The sequence below is a fragment of the Lactuca virosa genome, chromosome 2, assembly GCF_052849685.1.
Source record: "Lactuca virosa cultivar CGN04683 chromosome 2, Lactuca_virosa_CGN04683_v6, whole genome shotgun sequence".
Classification (NCBI taxonomy): domain Eukaryota; kingdom Viridiplantae; phylum Streptophyta; class Magnoliopsida; order Asterales; family Asteraceae; genus Lactuca; species Lactuca virosa.
In genome coordinates this window covers 42320395-42340759 of record NC_136427.1, presented here as the reverse complement: position 1 = coordinate 42340759, position 20365 = coordinate 42320395, and the positions used below count along the sequence as shown (strand labels likewise).

Genomic DNA, 20365 nt, shown 5'->3' with positions numbered 1-20365 from the left:
TTGGGGAAAACTTACTTGAGCTCGGCCGGTCGCGCACATCACACACCTCGTTCTTTCTCGAAACTCTTTTACTCAGTCTTTAGAAAATCATTTCTTTATAAAAATCTTTTAATCCCTCGATTTGAGTCCAGACATCCCCCGAAGGTGTGTCCGAATCCCTCAAACCAGGGCTCTGATACCAACTTGTAACATCCCAAAATACAAGCCAAAAAAATTCATTTTTGAAACATATACTTAGCAAAACATTAGAAATAAAACATTCACTGATCATATCATTTCATAAAAAAAATGTCGCGTGTCCAGAAACCATTTTATAAAAACATAATAATGTCAGAGTACAAATCCCAGAATAACTCATGATGCGGAAATCAATGTGTGTGTATGATGTGCCGCTACCGCGCCAGCTCTTTCCCCTTCGACGAAGAGGTACCTGAAAACAAAACTATAAACTGTAAGCACAAAGCTTAGTGAGTTCCCCCATCATACCACCTACCATACAGTTACATAACATACATATATTGTCCGGCATATCTGGGTGCCCGACCTACCCCTTCGGTCCTCCCGACAGGATACTGTCTAGCATATCTGGGAGTTGGCCTCCCCTTCGGTCCTCTCGACCGGGTACTGACTAGCATATATGGGTGCTGATCTCCCCTTCGGTCCTCTCGACCGGGTACTGGGGACTATTTCACCCCCTTACTACTACCACATAACACATTTATCACATAATCTATCTAGCATGGTTGGGTACGACCGCCCCTTCGACCCTATCGGCCGGTAATCTGGGGACTATCTCCCCCTACTGTCACTAGTACATAGCATCATGTCATTTTAGCACATAAACATATCACAGGTAGTAACAACCCTAGATGAATATCACAGAGACAATCATCTATCATGCAACTCCTACTGGTGGGCCGGCATTGTGGCCGTAGACCCACCGCTACTGGAAGGTAACTCACCTCAAGGTGGCTGCTGATATGCGTGGGAACTGACTGACTTCTGCTGCTGCTACTCCGGAAATCCTTCGGCTATAATTCCCACAAAAACACTCAGTCAAATACTGCTAACCGACCTTAGGGTAAAATGACCATTCACCCCTAACTAAACCAAGAGTCAAAATCAAAGTCAACTTCCAGTTGACCCGACTCGCCGAGTTGGCTTGCCAACTCGCCGAGTCCCTATCCACTCGATTAACCATAATCTCGTCTCTACTCGTCGAGTTAGGCATTGACTTGACGAGTTTCCTTCTAAACCGATGACCACTAGTCCTTCATCCTACTCGCCGAGTTGTATGAACAACTCGTCGAGTTCATCTTCAACCGAAGAACATTCTATGCTGAGACTCGCCGAGTCGTACGAACAACTCGCCGAGTCTGTTCTTGAGGCTCGCCGAGTCAGGGCATTGACTCGCCGAGTTCCTCCATGAGTGAGTCTGGCTTCCGACTCATTGAGTCACCTCCCCCCCCCCCCCATGACTCACGACTCCACTCAGCAACACGAAAAGGGGAAAACTCGAGGACTCGCGACTCGACTCGCCGAGTCCGATGAACGACTCGCCGAGTCGGCCACATGCCACTATTATATACTCGATTTTGCTTGGATCCAGCTCATTCCATACGTAGATCTAGGTTCCTAGGGCTTGATTAACACGTAAAGTTTCCAACTTTACGTGTAAATAAACACCAATGAAGGTTTTAGGGCTCAAAATGCACTAAAAGAGTAGATCTAGGGCTTTCATGCAATATGGCTTCATAAAGGCAGTGGATCCGAGCTCCTGGAGCTCAGTCATGCCTAGATCTAAAGGTTAATCAGCTTATCACAGACCCTAGTTCATACCCAAGCTTGGAAATGGCTCAAGAAGGACTTTAATGGAGCTCTAAGGGACTATAAGCATGATAACAGAGGGAAACTGAGTTATACCTCAAGGAAATCTCTGAAATAACACCAATATGCCTGGCCTCCTTCCTCTCCTCTTGATCTACTCTCCTTTCTCGCTCAAAGTCTTCAAGAAATCACACCAAGCACTTCAATTCACAAGGAACGATGTTAGAACGATATAGGGGGCTCTGAGGGTGAATGGGGGCGAGCTTGGGGCGCATAAGGTTGGTTTAAATAGGGTGCAAACCCTTGGAATTAGGGTTTCACCAGACAGCGGGGACTCGCCGAGTCCAGAATATGGACTCGCCGAGTCGCCAACTTAAACGTGTTCCATGTCCCGGCTCTACTCGGCAAGTCGGGCCTACAACTCGCCGAGTCCAAGGCTAAAATGCAAAACACTTAGATAAATTTACATACCAGGAACCAGGTGCTACAAAATGGTTGATTTTGAAATTTTTAAATTGCTTTGATTTTTGGGATGTTACATAGATAGTTGGATTTCACTTAGGCCATTAAAAATGCAGTCTATTTCCCAAGAAAATTGAATAACTCGATCAATCAAGTGTACATAACTTGAAGGCCAACGCATTCCACTGTTAGATGTAGATCGACGGTTGAACCAAGAATCGGTAATCACACTGGTTCAAATGAAAACAGGTTTTTAATACATAGATTTAGATTGTTGTTTACTCTGTCATGGGTTTTTTTATCTGAAAATTTCCAATATAGGATTTATAACGTAAATTAAGGTACATATTAAATAAAAAACCTGTTATTAAAGTTGACATTTGGCCACCGTTGTTGACCATCGCACTACTTGTCATGAGTTTTTCATGTAACAAATTCCAATATAAGATATCACTTAAAATTATACTTTATCACCTTATGTCTTTACGTCTCACTTAATACCAGACACAAGGTAAACATAAATATAACATAAAAAACCTATTATAAAAGATAACATTTGGCCATCATTTTCGAATGTGGCTCGACTTGTCAAGGGTTTTTTCATGTTACACATTTCAATATAAGATTTAATCATTTAAAATGAAACTTCAACACCTTATGTCTCTCTTAATAACCGACACAAGGTAAATGTACATATAAAATAAAATAACTTATAAAAGACGACATTTGGCCACCGTTTTCGGTCGTCACACTACTTGTCACTTTTTTATGTAAAACCGATGTTAATGTGTGAAGTCTGATTTGCAATGGTGACTCATTTTTCAGTAAACTGTCATGGAAACAATCATGTGAATTAGTTTATGGCCGTTAGTGATGAGAAAAAAGAAAACCGACACCACCCAACTTTAAAAAACCGACGCCTAGGCTAGTTTTGTACTAGTGGAGGCATAGAAAACTTATCAATCCCGACCTGGAACTCAATATTAGACCAACATCGATCTACATAGCTTTTCTTCTGACTTTGTGCAGTCTGAAGTCTTTCTCTCACCTACTAAATCATCCTAGTGGTCTTGATCACAACATTAGTGCCCCCTATCACTCTCTGCCCAACCTCTCCCTACAAACTAGGGTCTTACGCTTCTTCCCTTATCGTATCTCGAAGGGAGGTATAACAATATTACAACGAAAATAAGTGACGTTTTTTATGGTTAATAATTGAATAAAACAGTGACATGTTTTTACTGTCACTGACTGGGTAAAACGATGATGGCCTTTTATGGTACTAATTAGATAAAAGAATGAGGACCTTTTATTGTCACTAATGGGATAAGATAGTGAAAAAATTTATGGTCACTAATTACACAAACTAGTGAGGACTTTCATTGATTGGTGACTATTTTTTGTGACATAATGAGTCGTCATAGATATAGCGTCCACTACACTTTAGTCACTATTTAGTGACCACTTATATACTTTGGTCTCTAATCAGTTTGGTGACGGACCTATAGTGACGACTAAATTTTTGGTCACTAAATCATTTAGTGACTAATCATTTTATTGGTAGTGACCATTTTATTATCCTCACTAAGTAACATTTTTTTGTAGTGGGTTTTATGTAGTAAGGTTTTAGTTGTAAGTAGAATCGTTTGAATAAAAGGGAAGGTTTAATGCTTTACAAATGTTATCCACAAAGACTAAAATTTAATGCACTAAAATTTTGTTGGGAGTTAAAACATCCACAATGGTGAGTTCAATTGGAGGGTTTAATGAGGTGACAAGCCTATTTGTCATTCAATGAATCAAACTCTACCATAGTGAGATACCACCTTGGCATTCAATGGATTTGGACTTCAATGGTCATCGAACTCTTCAATGGGAAAAATGAAATTTTTAATTCTTAAATATACACTATAAATTAGTTTTTGTAATTTTCTGTTGAACTATATAGTTCAATACATTGTAGAAAAAAAATTGATAGAGTTGTATGAGATGTAAAAAAAAATAATGTTGTGGATGCCCTTATAGAAATGTAAAACCACTACAATTACAATCCACCCAAAAAAAATAATAAATAAATAAAAAATAAAAAAACAAAAATAAACTAAAGAAAATCAAGAGAAAGGGTGTATGAACTAATTAAGGAGAGGAAGGAAGCTGGTATTTTCTTTACAAAACCTTGAATTCAGTAAATTTTAAAGGTTCTTTTGTGCTTGGTTGAGTTCCTTTGATCAGATTTCGTCCACAGATCGACCAAGGATGATTAAACTTGGTTTTGATATGATTTCATTCAAATTGTTTACTTACAAACATTATTCTTGAAAAGAGATATGGTTTAGATGTAGTTAAATGTTCCAAGAAGCAAATCAAAGCTTTGATATATGAAAATGGCAGTAGACCCGTTTTCAGTAACCAGGTCGATTAAGAAGGAAACCAAATTGCTGTGAAAAGGCGGTGAGATGCTGGTAATGAATGCCTCTGGTACATCCTTTAGGGGTGAGCATGATGCGGTTTGGTGCGGTTTTAGGGCCGAACCGAACCACAAACCGCATGGTGCGGTTTTTGCATTTTAAAAACCGTTGGGTGCGGTTTTTCAATGGTTCGGTTTTGCGGTTTTTAAATGCGGTTTCGGTTTGTATCGGTGCGATGTCGGTGTTAAACCGAGTAAAGCATATGGTGTGATTTTCTATATTCACTGATTTGGTTTTATTTTGATTCGTTAAAAGTTTTGACGTTCAATTAATTTTGTGTTGTTTTGTTGAATATTTTGACATTTGTTTGATTTTGAGTTTTTGAAGTTGATTAATTTGTACCCTAAACTTATTTTTTTCTATTTCATTTTTACTTATTGCCCACATGTGGTTACACCGTTACAGAAGCACAAAGGTTATATAATGTTATGACTTATGAGAAATTAAAGATATTAAAGTTTAATCGTTAAATCTAAGTACCATTATATTCGACATATAGTATATATTAGTCTTTTAATTAATATGTATATAATATAAATTAGTGATTTATTGTTTATACGCCTTCGGTGCGGTTCGGTTTTCATGGACTGGTTTGTAGATAAAAACCGCACCGCACCAATAACTTCGGTTTTTGTGAAAATAAAATCCACATTCTCGGTTTTTGCATCGGTTTCAGTTTTTCAGTTGCGGTTTGTTGCGGTTTCATCGGTTTTTTTTGTTATCGGTTCGGTTTTTGCTCACCCCTAAGTCATTCTTGATCTTTGGTTCTAGTCGTATCCCATGTTTTGCTTCTTTTATTAATTATATTTTTAAATAAAATTTTCAAACCAGCACCTCCACTTCGGATTATCTGTTTTGTGTCAACTTGATTTTTTTTTCAAACGGCTGAATATTATTAAAAATAGAAAAACCAGCGGTTACTTGTGCTAAATACAAAGTTGGACTAATCAACTTGATGTAAGAGCATAACAACTACTTTTTAAAATGTAAGAGCAAAACAACTACTTTTTGTATCCATATGAATAAATTATTATTTCCCATACGAGGAATCTAATCCCCACCCAATTTCACCAACCAAACACAGAGTTCACATGTCAATCAACATCTCGAGGGTTTATACATATGATCTCTAGTGTCTTTTCATTTCCTAAAGATTTCCAGCAGCGAATATTTGATTTTATAGGACCTGTTAACATATAAGTTCAGTTCAGTGGCGTCTTATTCAACACCGTCCATTCAGAAAAGCTATAAGTATGATGTGTTCTTGAGCTTTGCAGGCCAAGACGTCCGTAAGAAATTTCTTGATCATCTTTATGTTGCTCTTCAGTGGCAAGAAATTGAGACTTTCAAGGATGATGAGAATCTCAAGAAAGGAAAAAGGATCAAAGATGATCTCTTCGAGTCCATTGAAGAGTCAAAATTCCACATCATTATTTTCTCAAAAGCCTATGCAACTTCCACCTGGTGTTTGGATGAGCTTGTGAAGATTATGGAGTGTCAGAACGCCGACACTACCCAGCAGATTGCTTACCCTGTGTTGTTTGATGTGGATCCCACGGACGTCCGCCATCAACGTAAGCTGGTTGAAACAGCTTTTGCCGAAAATAAGAACAAGCCAGATGCTGTAAAGTGGATAAAGGCTATGGAAGGAGCAGCTGGTTTAGCTGGGTGGGATTTGAGGAATACCGATGATGGGTATGACTCTTTCTTAGTGTTTTAATAAAATTCTTGTATTGAAATTTTTTATCTCAAATTGAATTTTGTTACTTGATATATATACGTTATAGTTCTTAAATGATTGTTCATACGAGAAGCTGATTGACTCTCCCCTTATTCTACAGGCATGAAGCCAAAGTCATCAAAAGAATTGTTCAGAAGATTTCACTCGAGTTACGTTCGACTAACTTAAAAGCCAATGAATACTTAGTAGGCATGGAGAGCCGTATACGAGATATACTTTCCTCTTTGGAAATGGATGTTGAATATGTTCGTATGATAGGTATCAAGGGGATTAGAGGCGGTGGGAAGACGAATTTGGCCACAGCTGTTTTTGACAAAATATGCTTTCCGTTTGAAGTTAAAAGCATCATTGGGAACATTAGGGAAGTTTCAAAATCATCGATGTTTGGGTTGCAATTGCTGCAAAAACAAGTGCTTTGCAATGTGATAAAGGATGGAAATTTCACCAAATCGAGTGTTCGTGATGGGAAAACCTTAATGAAAAAGAAGTTGTGTGGTAAAAAGGTTCTTCTTGTTCTGGACGATGTGGATCACTTAGACCAGCTGGAGGCATTAGCTGGTGAGCTTAATTGGTTTAAACAAGGAAGTAGAATAATTATTACAACAAGAGATGAGCAATTACTCGTTGCCCACGGAGTGAAAGCGATTCATGACGTCACCCTTTTATCACAATCTGATGCAACTCGCGTCTTTAATAGGTATGCATTTGGTAAAGATATTCCAATTAAAATGTGCAAAGAGCTATCACTCCAAGCTGTCCATTATGCTGCGGGTCTTCCCTTAACGATAAAAGTTTTGGGTTCATTTCTCTGCGTTAAAGATGAGCTTGAATGGAAAGATGCACTGGAAAGATTAAAAAAAATTCCATTGAAAAAAACCCTCGAAAAATTGGAATTAAGCTATACCAGCCTCGATCATGACTACAAGGATATATTCCTAGATGTTGCATGCTTACTAAAAGGTTGGCGGAAAGACGATGCTATTAGAGCACTTGAATGTTGTGGATTCCACGCTAGGATTGGCTTGAGAGTTCTTGAACAAAGATCTCTCATAACTATTTCACGTAATCAGGAGTTAGGCATGCATGACCATATACAAGAACTAGGCCGGAATATTGTTTGTCGGTTGCACCCTGCTGATCCCATCAGACATACCCGGTTGTGGATTCGAGGGGAGATTGAAGATGTATTGACTGATGACTTGGTAAGGATTAAGTAATTAACTAGTTGCTTAAATATATATAAAAGCTGGAAGGGAAAACTAACATGGTTTGATTACTTATGGCGGGAGTCTCATGATGACTGTTCTTGGATTACAGGTTACTGAAGCAACAAGAGCTATAGCAACTCACACATATCCGTTGCTATGCGAGCAGGGTATCTGTCGTTGTAGAATTCTTACACAAGGTTTTGGAAACATGAAGAAACTTAGATTGCTTCAGGTGACTTCTTCGACCAGTGATTTGTTGGAGGGGGTTGAAGTTGGAAAACACTTGCCAAATGCGTTACGATTTCTGAACTGGCGAGGTTACCCTCATTCCTTTTTACCTAAAACATTTCAGGCAAATAATCTGGTTGCACTTGAAATGCCTTATGGAAGAATTAAACGACTATGGGAAGAGGGGGAAAAGAAAGGTAGAATGTTTTAATTAATGCTCTATTGTATGATTTCATTATACTGTTATTGTATGCTTATTACTGCATTAATTAATATTCATCTCTTTCTCTTTCTTGCTTATGATAGGTGCTTAATAACCTCAGATATCTTGACATGAGCCATTCAGATTTGACGATCCTTGATTGTGGCTTACTTCCAAATCTCGAGAAGTTAAACCTTAAAAAATGCTCTGATTTGGTGAAACTTAATGCCCCCCATGGATCGTTAAGAAGGCTTGCCCGGTTAGACTTACTTTGGTGCCGGAGTCTCGATGCTGTTTCGTTTATCAAACAGTTGGAATTGCTTCAGGTTCATGATCTATGTGATTTATATCAAACAGAGTTCTTTTGCTTGATTTAGTTTGCTGCTATACATCTGATTGTTAATATATTATTACTACAATATTAATCTACTTTTTGTTCTTGTTAAATTCTCATAGGTCCTTGAAAACCTCATTTTCCTGGACTTCAGCTATTCAAGTTTGACGACCCTTGATTGTGGCTTAGTTACGAATCTCGAGAAATTAATTATTGAAAATTGTTATAATTTGGTAGAACTTCAGGTGCCTATTGGATCTCTGAGAAGGCTTGTCTACATATACTTGAATGATTGCAAGAGATTAAAATCAATTTCTTTTATCAAACAGTTGGAGTCACTTCAGTTTCTTAATCTATGTTGTTTAGATCTCACGCAGTTCTCAGATATAATCCCAAGGAATAATATCCAAGAACTACCCTCTTTCATTGGAAATCTTCAAAACCTCGTTTCTCTAAAGCTCTATGGGTGCAAAAACCTCAGGAGACTTCAATCAGGCATATGTGTTCATTTACGACATCTAAAACACCTTGACCTTGAAGGTAGTGCCATAGAGGAATTACCGGAGGATCTTGGCCACTTAGAGAGTTTAGAAACTCTAGAATTAGGTTATACGCCTCTCAAGCATCTCCCTAACAGCATTTGTATGTTGACACATCTGAAAACTCTACTTCTTGATGGTTGTAAAGGTATTAAGAAGTTACCCGAGGATCTTGGCCTATTAGAATCTTTGAAGGAACTAAGTCTAGGACAATGCAAGATAAGAGATGTTCCAAGTAGCATCTGTAAGTTGAAACTTCTCAGAAAGCTTTACATTCGCTACTGTGATCAACTTGAGGGATTGCCCGAGAAACTAGGAGACTTGGAATGTTTAGAAGAGTTAAATCTAGAAGGGACAGGAATAAGCCATCTTCCACGGAGTATTTCTTTACTGAAAGGTCTAAAAATTGTTGGATTTAAATAAAGATATGACGAACAACAACCACCAAAAAGGAGTTTGCTTTACCATGGTATTTTGAAATTTAGTTTTGTTTAAACCTAAATGATTTTGTATTTTTATGTTTTTCATTTAAAGACATGTTAAACTGTAACACTGCTACTTATGAATTGTTTTCTACTTACAGTCACATGGTTACATAATTTAATTGTTACTTTTTATCACTTAACGGTTTATATTTTTCCATTGTTACTATTGAAGTATTTTGAGTCATCATGTTTTCATTTTTCACCTTGTGGTGTACTTATTTTTTTCTTAGCTTTTCTTGTTTCAGTTTACACTTGTATATTGTGCTAAACTGAGTTTTGAAAACTATTTATGGATTAATTAGAACAAAGAACAAAGAAAAATATATTAAGGAATAAGATATGTATATTATCTTTTATATAATTAGAATATTTCCCTGTAATTACTTAGCCTCCTACAGCTGTATTTTCCCTATAAACCTTCCTAGTTTATCCCATGTTACTTGTATTCTCTGGCTATTTAAGCCACTCCCTGTATGTGCATAATAATATAACCAATTCACTCTCACATCTCTGTTTATATGGTATCAGAGCTACCTTGCTCTCACGAGATTTGATCCTCTTCCTATCTTCTCATATAAAACCCTCAACCCTCAATTAGGGTTCATCGATGACCACCAAAAACATCACTCACATTACCGCTGCTACTCATCTAACCATCAAACTCACACCCAATAATTACCCGGTATGGAGAAAACAAGTCGAATCCACTTTGATCAGTCTTGAACTTGGTAACCACATCATCGACACCTCTACTCAACCTTCGACAACAGTCACCGACAAGGAAGGAAAAAAGATAACAAATCCTGATTACCTTCCATGGCATCGCAGAGATCAAATGATATTCAGCGCTATATTGGGGAGTTGTTCAGACTCGATACAACCTCTCATCTCATATGCAGCTACAGCTCAAGAAGCATGGACTCGGCTACACTCAAGCTTTTCCTCATCCTCAAGGTCCAGAATCATCTCCTTAAAGTCCAAACTTGCCAAGAACCCTAAAGGAACTCGATCCATCTCATAACTCCTTCAAGAAATGCGGGCCATTGCTGATGATCTAGCACTTGCCCAAAGCCATGTCTCTAAAGAAGACCTCATGGTCCACATCGTCTCACAACTTGGGGAAGAATACAGTACCATTGTTGCAGCTATCAAGGTACGAGACAACCCCCAGTCCTACTCCGAGCTCTTTGACAAACTCACAGATTATGAAGGAGCCCTCAAGGATATACCCTCAACTCTTGACTCAATTCCCGTTACCGCCAATTACACTTCCCGTCAACAGGGATCCAATAATCTCACATACAACAACTCTTTCTCCAGGAACAACACCCTGCCTTTTCCCTCTCACATGTCAAAAGGAACACCCCAATCTTACTGGCCAAATAATAACTCTTATGGCCATCGTACCAACAAAAACAATCACTTCTGTCAATACTGCAACATTCCAGGGCACCTTACTAAGGACTGTCGCAAACTTGCTCGATTCCTAAGGGAGAACAATGTCATCACTGACCTTACCAAATCAACAACCCCAGTTGCCAATGTTACCACGTCGGCCCCAGGATCTCCCTCATGGCTTTTTGATACTGGTGCATCCAATCATGTAACCTCTGACAAAAATACCCTTCACAGCGTATCGGAGTATGGAGGTCCCGATGAGATAGTCCTTGGAGATGGTTCAGGTTTACCTATAACACACACTGACAACACATATATCAAGTTAAATGCAAACCTCCTTATCTTTTATATCTTATGCCCTTCATTATTCATACTTTGTTGTTCATTGTATAATAACTTGTGTTTAACACCAAACCAAGTTATGTTTCCACAAGTATCTCTCTATCTTGCTTACATTTAACGATATATGTTGTTGTTACTTTTCCTTTACAATTTCTCTCTCTTTTATTGTTGAGCTTCATCAAGATCCACGAGATTAACTTATAATTTCACACCATTGATATCAAGCCATAGTGGTTGCTTTTTAACTTTCTTTAAAAAATCCATACCTACCAACAATGACATGTCCTTATATCCCTTGTCACTGATCAAGCTCAAGTCATACTTGAAGATGGTCAACTTGCAATGACCAGACCTACCAACAATGACATAGAAAAGATGGAGAAAGTCGAAATTGCTTCTATGAAATCTCATGTGGAGTTCCTCCTGACATTTTTGATCTTATCATCAACTGCAAATCTGTAAAAGAAATTTGTGATATTCTTAAGACGAAATAGTCATACAAAGTCATAAAGTTGGAAACTTTATGACTTACGACATCATTTTGGGCTTGGATCTGAGTTTTGGATGTAAGGGATTAATGGAATAAGCTCTTAATGGAGTTTTGGAAATGGGCTGCATACGCTAGGTGTGGTGGTACGTTGCACATACGCGGTCAGCACCACACTTTTGGTCAAAATCAGAGTACGTTGGGCGTATTCTCTTGGTATGTAGGGCGTACTCTGCTGGCAAGAAATATTGACTTTTGGACATTGACTGTTGACTTTGACTTTAACCACGGTTGACCAGGTTTGACTTAAGGGTAGTTTGAGCTATAGTAAAGCCTTGGTCTCTATCTGTTCAATAGGTGACCTGTAGAGCTGGTAGTCGGAACAGTGTATTGTTCAGATATATTCGCCAAATTGTGAGGTGAGTTTTCCTCACTGTACCCGTGTGTCGAAGACACCAATGCCGACCCACTAGATTATTTATCTTGGTTTGGATTGTGATATGATAGTTGTAGTTGTTCGGTGGATCTGTATGATTATATGTATTTGATGGCTCTCTGTTATGTTTATTTGTTGCATAGGTCGACATGTTGTGTTGGGTTTAGGTGGTCTTGCTTTGTGTTGTAGGATAAAACACCCGGCGACGACCGGATAGGAAGTAGGCCTGCGAGGCGGTCCAATCAAGTCGGCGACCCGTGGAGCGGTCCGGATAGGCTGTAGGCCCTGCGAGGTGTTCCAGTCATGTCCAAGGCTCGTAGAGTGGTCTGGATAGGCCGTAGGCCCTGCGAGGCGTTCTAGTCATGCCGAAGGCTCGTAGAGCTGTCCAGATAGGCTATAGGACCTACGAGGCAATCCAGTCAGGTTGGTTGTTCATATTGTATGCTTGTTTGTTGTGGCGTGCTGGTACTTTGGGGGAACTCACTAAGCTTTGGCTTACAGTTTTAGTTTATGGTTTAAGGTACTTTCGAGGATCGTGGGAAGGCAAAGGTGTGATTGTACACAACTTTCTATTTTTTATGTCTTCGGGTCTTGGGAAAACTTTGATTTTGAAATAATGTTTTCGGAAACAATGGCTCTTTTGTAAACAATGATGTTAAATGGTTGATTTTGAAAATTTTAAATTGCTTTGATTTTTGGGATGTTACATGGATAGTTGGATTTCACTTAGGCCATTAAAAATGCAGTCTATTTCCCAAGAAAATTGAATAACTCGATCAATCAAGTGTACATAACTTGAAGGCCAACGCATTCCACTGTTAGATGTAGATCGACGGTTGAACCGAGAATCGGTAATCACACTGGTTCAAATGAAAACAGGTTTTTAATACATAGATTTAGATTGTTGTTTACTCTGTCATGGGTTTTTTTATCTGAAAATTTCCAATATAGGATTTACAACGTAAATTAAGGTACATATTAAATAAAAAACCTGTTATTAAAGATGACATTTGGCCACCGTTGTTGACCATCGCACTACTTGTCATGAGTTTTTCATGTAACAAATTCCAATATAAGATATCACTTAAAATTATACTTTATCACCTTATGTCTTTACGTCTCACTTAATACCAGACACAAGTTAAACGTAAATATAACATAAAAAACCTATTATAAAATATAACATTTGGCCATCATTTTCGAATGTGGCTCGACTTGTCAAGGGTTTTTTCATGTTACACATTTCAATATAAGATTTAATCATTTAAAATGAAACTTCAACACCTTATGTCTCTCTTAATAACCGACACAAGGTAAATGTACATATAAAATAAAATAACTTATAAAAGACGACATTTGGCCACCGTTTTCGGTCGTCACACTACTTGTCACTTTTTTATGTAAAACCGATGTTAATGTGTGAAGTCTGATTTGCAATGGTGACTCATTTTTCAGTAAACTGTCATGGAAACAATCATGTGAATTAGTTTATGGCCGTTAGTGATGAGAAAAAAGAAAACCGACACCACCCAACTTTAAAAAACCGACGCCTAGGCTAGTTTTGTACTAGTGGAGGCATAGAAAACTTATCAATCCCGACCTGGAACTCAATATTAGACCAACATCGATCTACATAGCTTTTCTTCTGACTTTGTGCAGTCTGAAGTCTTTCTCTCACCTACTAAATCATCCTAGTGGTCTTGATCACAACATTAGTGCCCCCTATCACTCTCTGCCCAACCTCTCCCTACAAACTAGGGTCCTACGCTTCTTCCCTTATCGTATCTCGAAGGGAGGTATAACAATATTACAACGAAAATAAGTGACGTTTTTTATGGTTAATAATTGAATAAAACAGTGACATGTTTTTATTGTCACTGACCGGGTAAAACGATGATGGCCTTTTATGGTCACTAATTAGATAAAAGAATGAGGACCTTTTATTGTCACTAATGGGATAAGATAGTGAAAAAATTTATGGTCACTAATTACACAAACTAGTGAGGACTTTCATTGATTGGTGACTATTTTTTGTGACATAATGAGTCGTCACAGATATAGCGTCCACTACACTTTAGTCACTATTTAGTGACCACTTATATACTTTGGTCTCTAATCAGTTTGGTGACGGACCTATAGTGACGACTAAATTTTTGGTCACTAAATCATTTAGTGACTAATCATTTTATTGGTAGTGACCATTTTATTTTCCTCACTAAGTAACATTTTTTTGTAGTGGGTTTTATGTAGTAAGGTTTTAGTTGTAAGTAGAATCGTTTGAATAAAAGGGAAGGTTTAATGCTTTACAAATGTTATCCACAAAGACTAAAATTTAATGCACTAAAATTTTGTTGGGAGTTAAAACATCCACAATGGTGAGTTCAATTGGAGGGTTTAATGAGGTGACAAGCCTATTTGTCATTCAATGAATCAAACTATACCATAGTGAGATACCACTTTGGCATTCAATGGATTTGGAATTCAATGGTCATCGAACTCTTCAATGGGAAAAAGGAAATTTTTAATTCTTAAATATACACTATAAATTAGGTTTTGTAATTTTCTGTTGAACTATATAGTTCAATACATTGTAGAAAAAAAATTGATAGAGTTGTATGAGATGTAAAAAAAATAATGTTGTGGATGCCCTTATAGAAATGTAAAACCACTACAATTACAATCCACCCAAAAAAAAATAATAAATAAATAAAAAATAAAAAAACAAAAATAAACTAAAGAAAATCAAGAGAAAGGGTGTATGAACTAATTAAGGAGAGGAAGGAAGCTGGTATTTTCTTTACAAAACCTTGAATTCAGTAAATTTTAAAGGTTCTTTTGTGCTTGGTTGAGTTCCTTTGATCAGATTTCGTCCACAGATCGACCAAGGATGATTAAACTTGGTTTTGATATGATTTCATTCAAATTGTTTACTTACAAACATTATTCTTGAAAAGAGATATGGTTTAGATGTAGTTAAATGTTCCAAGAAGCAAATCGAAGCTTTGATATATGAAAATGGCAGTAGACCCGTTTTTAGTAACCAGGTCGATTAAGAAGGAAACCAAATTGCTGTGAAAAGGCGGTGAGATGCTGGTAATGAATGCCTCTGGTACATCCTTTAGGGGTGAGCATGATGCGGTTTGGTGCGGTTTTAGGGCCAAACCGAACCACAAACCGCATGGTGCGGTTTTTGCATTTTAAAAACCGTTGGGTGCGGTTTTTCAATGGTTCGGTTTTGCGGTTTTTAAATGCGGTTTCGGTTTGTATCGGTGCGATGTCGGTTTTAAACCGAGTAAAGCATATGGTGTGATTTTCTATATTCACTGATTTGGTTTTATTTTGATTCGTTAAAAGTTTTGACGTTCAATTAATTTTGTGTTGTTTTGTTGAATATTTTGACATTTGTTTGATTTTGAGTTTTTGAAGTTGATTAATTTGTACCCTAAACTTATTTTTTTCTATTTCATTTTTACTTATTGCCCACATGTGGTTACACCGTTACAGAAGCACAAAGGTTATATAATGTTATGACTTATGAGAAATTAAAGATATTAAAGTTTAATCGTTAAATCTAAGTACCATTATATTCGACATATAGTATATATTAGTCTTTTAATTAATATGTATATAATATAAATTAGTGATTTATTGTTTATACGCCTTCAGTGCGGTTCGGTTTTCATGGACTGGTTTCTAGATAAAAACCGCACCGCACCAATAACTTCGGTTTTTGTGAAAATAAAATCCACATTCTCGGTTTTTGCATCGGTTTCAGTTTTTCAGTTGCGGTTTGTTGCGGTTTCATCGGTTTTTTTTGTTATCGGTTCGGTTTTTGTTCACCCCTAAGTCATTCTTGATCTTTGGTTCTAGTCGTATCCCATGTTTTGCTTCTTTTATTAATTATATTTTTAAATAAAATTTTCAAACCAGCACCTCCACTTCGGATTATCTGTTTTGTGTCAACTTGATTTTTTTTTCAAACGGCTGAATATTATTAAAAATAGAAAAACCAGCGGTTACTTGTGCTAAATACAAAGTTGGACTAATCAACTTGATGTAAGAGCATAACAACTACTTTTTAAAATGTAAGAGCAAAACAACTACTTTTTGTATCCATATGAATAAATTATTATTTCCCATACGAGGAATCTAATCCCCACCCAATTTCACCAACCAAACACAGAGTTCACATGTCAATCAACATCTCGAGGGTTTATACATATGATCTCTAGTGTCTTTTCATTTCCTAAAGATTTCCAGCAGCGAATATTTGATTTTATAGGACCTGTTAACATATAAGTTCAGTTCAGTGGCGTCTTATTCAACACCGTCCATTCAGAAAAGCTATAAGTATGATGTGTTCTTGAGCTTTGCAGGCCAAGACGTCCGTAAGAAATTTCTTGATCATCTTTATGTTGCTCTTCAGTGGCAAGAAATTGAGACTTTCAAGGATGATGAGAATCTCAAGAAAGGAAAAAGGATCAAAGATGATCTCTTCGAGTCCATTGAAGAGTCAAAATTCCACATCATTATTTTCTCAAAAGCCTATGCAACTTCCACCTGGTGTTTGGATGAGCTTGTGAAGATTATGGAGTGTCAGAACGCCGACACTACCCAGCAGATTGCTTACCCTGTGTTGTTTGATGTGGATCCCACGGACGTCCGCCATCAACGTAAGCTGGTTGAAACAGCTTTTGCCGAAAATAAGAACAAGCCAGATGCTGTAAAGTGGATAAAGGCTATGGAAGGAGCAGCTGGTTTAGCTGGGTGGGATTTGAGGAATACCGATGATGGGTATGACTCTTTCTTAGTGTTTTAATAAAATTCTTGTATTGAAATTTTTTATCTCAAATTGAATTTTGTTACTTGATATATATACGTTATAGTTCTTAAATGATTGTTCATACGAGAAGCTGATTGACTCTCCCCTTATTCTACAGGCATGAAGCCAAAGTCATCAAAAGAATTGTTCAGAAGATTTCACTCGAGTTACGTTCGACTAACTTAAAAGCCAATGAATACTTAGTAGGCATGGAGAGCCGTATACGAGATATACTTTCCTCTTTGGAAATGGATGTTGAATATGTTCGTATGATAGGTATCAAGGGGATTAGAGGCGGTGGGAAGACGAATTTGGCCACAGCTGTTTTTGACAAAATATGCTTTCCGTTTGAAGTTAAAAGCATCATTGGGAACATTAGGGAAGTTTCAAAATCATCGATGTTTGGGTTGCAATTGCTGCAAAAACAAGTGCTTTGCAATGTGATAAAGGATGGAAATTTCACCAAATCGAGTGTTCGTGATGGGAAAACCTTAATGAAAAAGAAGTTGTGTGGTAAAAAGGTTCTTCTTGTTCTGGACGATGTGGATCACTTAGACCAGCTGGAGGCATTAGCTGGTGAGCTTAATTGGTTTAAACAAGGAAGTAGAATAATTATTACAACAAGAGATGAGCAATTACTCGTTGCCCACGGAGTGAAAGCGATTCATGACGTCACCCTTTTATCACAATCTGATGCAACTCGCGTCTTTAATAGGTATGCATTTTGTAAAGATATTCCAATTAAAATGTGCAAAGAGCTATCACTCCAAGCTGTCCATTATGCTGCGGGTCTTCCCTTAACGATCAAAGTTTTGGGTTCATTTCTCTGCGTTAAAGATGAGCTTGAATGGAAAGATGCACTGGAAAGATTAAAAAAAATTCCATTGAAAAAAACCCTCGAAAAATTGGAATTAAGCTATACCAGCCTCGATCATGACTACAAGGATATATTCCTAGATGTTGCATGCTTACTAAAAGGTTGGCGGAAAGACGATGCTATTAGAGCACTTGAATGTTGTGGATTCCACGCTAGGATTGGCTTGAGAGTTCTTGAACAAAGATCTCTCATAACTATTTCACGTAATCAGGAGTTAGGCATGCATGACCATATACAAGAACTAGGCCGGAATATTGTTTGTCGGTTGCACCCTGCTGATCCCATCAGACATACCCGGTTGTGGATTCGAGGGGAGATTGAAAATGTATTGACTGATGACTTGGTAAGGATTAAGTAATTAACTAGTTGCTTAAATATATATAAAAGCTGGAAGGGAAAACTAACATGGTTTGATTACTTATGGCGGGAGTCTCATGATGACTGTTCTTGGATTACAGGTTACTGAAGCAACAAGAGCTATAGCAACTCACACATATCCGTTGCTATGCGAGCAGGGTATCTGTCGTTGTAGAATTCTTACACAAGGTTTTGGAAACATGAAGAAACTTAGATTGCTTCAGGTGACTTCTTCGACCAGTGATTTGTTGGAGGGGGTTGAAGTTGGAAAACACTTGCCAAATGCGTTACGATTTCTGAACTGGCGAGGTTACCCTCATTCCTTTTTACCTAAAACATTTCAGGCAAATAATCTGGTTGCACTTGAAATGCCTTATGGAAGAATTAAACGACTATGGGAAGAGGGGGAAAAGAAAGGTAGAATGTTTTAATTAATGCTCTATTGTATGATTTCATTATACTGTTATTGTATGCTTATTACTGCATTAATTAATATTCATCTCTTTCTCTTTCTTGCTTATGATAGGTGCTTAATAACCTCAGATATCTTGACATGAGCCATTCAGATTTGACGATCCTTGATTGTGGCTTACTTCCAAATCTTGAGAAGTTAAACCTTAAAAAATGCTCTGATTTGGTGAAACTTAATGCCCCCCATGGATCTTTAAGAAGGCTTGCCCGGTTAGACTTACTTTGGTGCCGGAGTCTCGATGCTGTTTCGTTTATCAAACAGTTGGAATTGCTTCAGGTTCATGATCTATGTGATTTATATCAAACAGAGTTCTTTTGCTTGATTTAGTTTGCTGCTATACATCTGATTGTTAATATATTATTACTACAATATTAATCTACTTTTTGTTCTTGTTAAATTCTCATAGGTCCTTGAAAACCTCATTTTCCTGGACTTCAGCTATTCAAGTTTGACGACCCTTGATTGTGGCTTAGTTACGAATCTCGAGAAATTAATTATTGAAAATTGTTATAATTTGGTAGAACTTCGGGTGCCTATTGGATCTCTGAGAAGGCTTGTCTACATATACTTGAATGATTGCAAGAGATTAAAATCAATTTCTTTTATCAAACAGTTGGAGTCACTTCAGTTTCTTAATCTATGTTGTTTAGATCTCACGCAGTTCTCAGATATAATCCCAAGGAATAATATCCAAGAACTACCCTCTTTCATTGGAAATCTTCAAAACCTCGTTTCTCTAAAGCTCTATGGGTGCAAAAACCTCAGGAGACTTCAATCAGGCATATGTGTTCATTTACGACATCTAAAACACCTTGACCTTGAAGGTAGTGCCATAGAGGAATTACCGGAGGATCTTGGCCACTTAGAGAGTTTAGAAACTCTAGAATTAGGTTATACGCCTCTCAAGCATCTCCCTAACAGCATTTGTATGTTGACACATCTGAAAACTCTACTTCTTGATGGTTGTAAAGGTATTAAGAAGTTACCCGAGGATCTTGGCCTATTAGAATCTTTGAAGGAACTAAGTCTAGGACAATGCAAGATAAGAGATGTTCCAAGTAGCATCTGTAAGTTGAAACTTCTCAGAAAGCTTTACATTCGCTACTGTGATCAACTTGAGGGATTGCCCGAGAAACTAGGAGACTTGGAATGTTTAGAAGAGTTAAATCTAGAAGGGACAGGAATAAGCCATCTTCCACGGAGTATTTCTTTATTGAAAGGTCTAAAAATTGTTGGATTTAAATAAAGATATGACGAACAACAACCACCAAAAAGGAGTTTGCTTTACCATGGTATTTTGAAATTTAGTTTTGTTTAAACCTAAATGATTTTGTATTTTTACGTTTTTCATTTAAAGACATGTTAAACTGTAACACTGCTACTTATGAATTGTTTTCTAGTTACAGTCACATGGTTACATAATTTAATTGTTACTTTTTATCACTTAACGGTTTATATTTTTCCATTGTTACTATTGAAGTATTTTGAGTCATCATGTTTTCATTTTTCACCTTGTGGTGTACTTATTTTTTTCTTAGCTTTTCTTGTTTCAGTTTACACTTGTATATTGTGCTAAACTGAGTTTTGAAAACTATTTATGGATTAATTAGAACAAAGAACAAAGAAAAATATATTAAGGAATAAGATATGTATATTATCTTTTATATAATTAGAATATTT

General features: G+C 37.2%; 2 protein-coding genes across 2 annotated transcripts in view; both read left to right on the top strand.

Annotated features, from left to right (window-relative positions):
• Positions 1–9432, top strand: part of LOC145157399 (TMV resistance protein N-like) — a 29757-nt gene extending 20325 nt beyond the window's left edge. Inside the window, exons 3-6 of the mRNA XM_079076442.1 lie at positions 5964–6452; positions 6599–7700; positions 7816–8136; positions 8605–9432. Of these exons, the coding sequence (XP_078932568.1) occupies positions 5964–6452; positions 6599–7700; positions 7816–8136; positions 8605–9432 (2740 nt within the window). The remainder of the gene's footprint in view (positions 1–5963; positions 6453–6598; positions 7701–7815; positions 8137–8604) is intronic.
• Positions 9433–10527: 1095 nt separating this feature from the next.
• LOC145157397 (TMV resistance protein N-like) lies at positions 10528–19931 on the top strand. The gene is made up of 6 exons (XM_079076441.1): positions 10528–11176; positions 11545–11692; positions 16463–16951; positions 17098–18199; positions 18315–18635; positions 19104–19931. The coding sequence occupies exons 1-6, from the start codon at positions 10528–10530 to the stop codon at positions 19929–19931; spliced, it is 3537 nt and encodes a 1178-aa protein (XP_078932567.1).
• Positions 19932–20365: the final 434 nt, after the last annotated feature.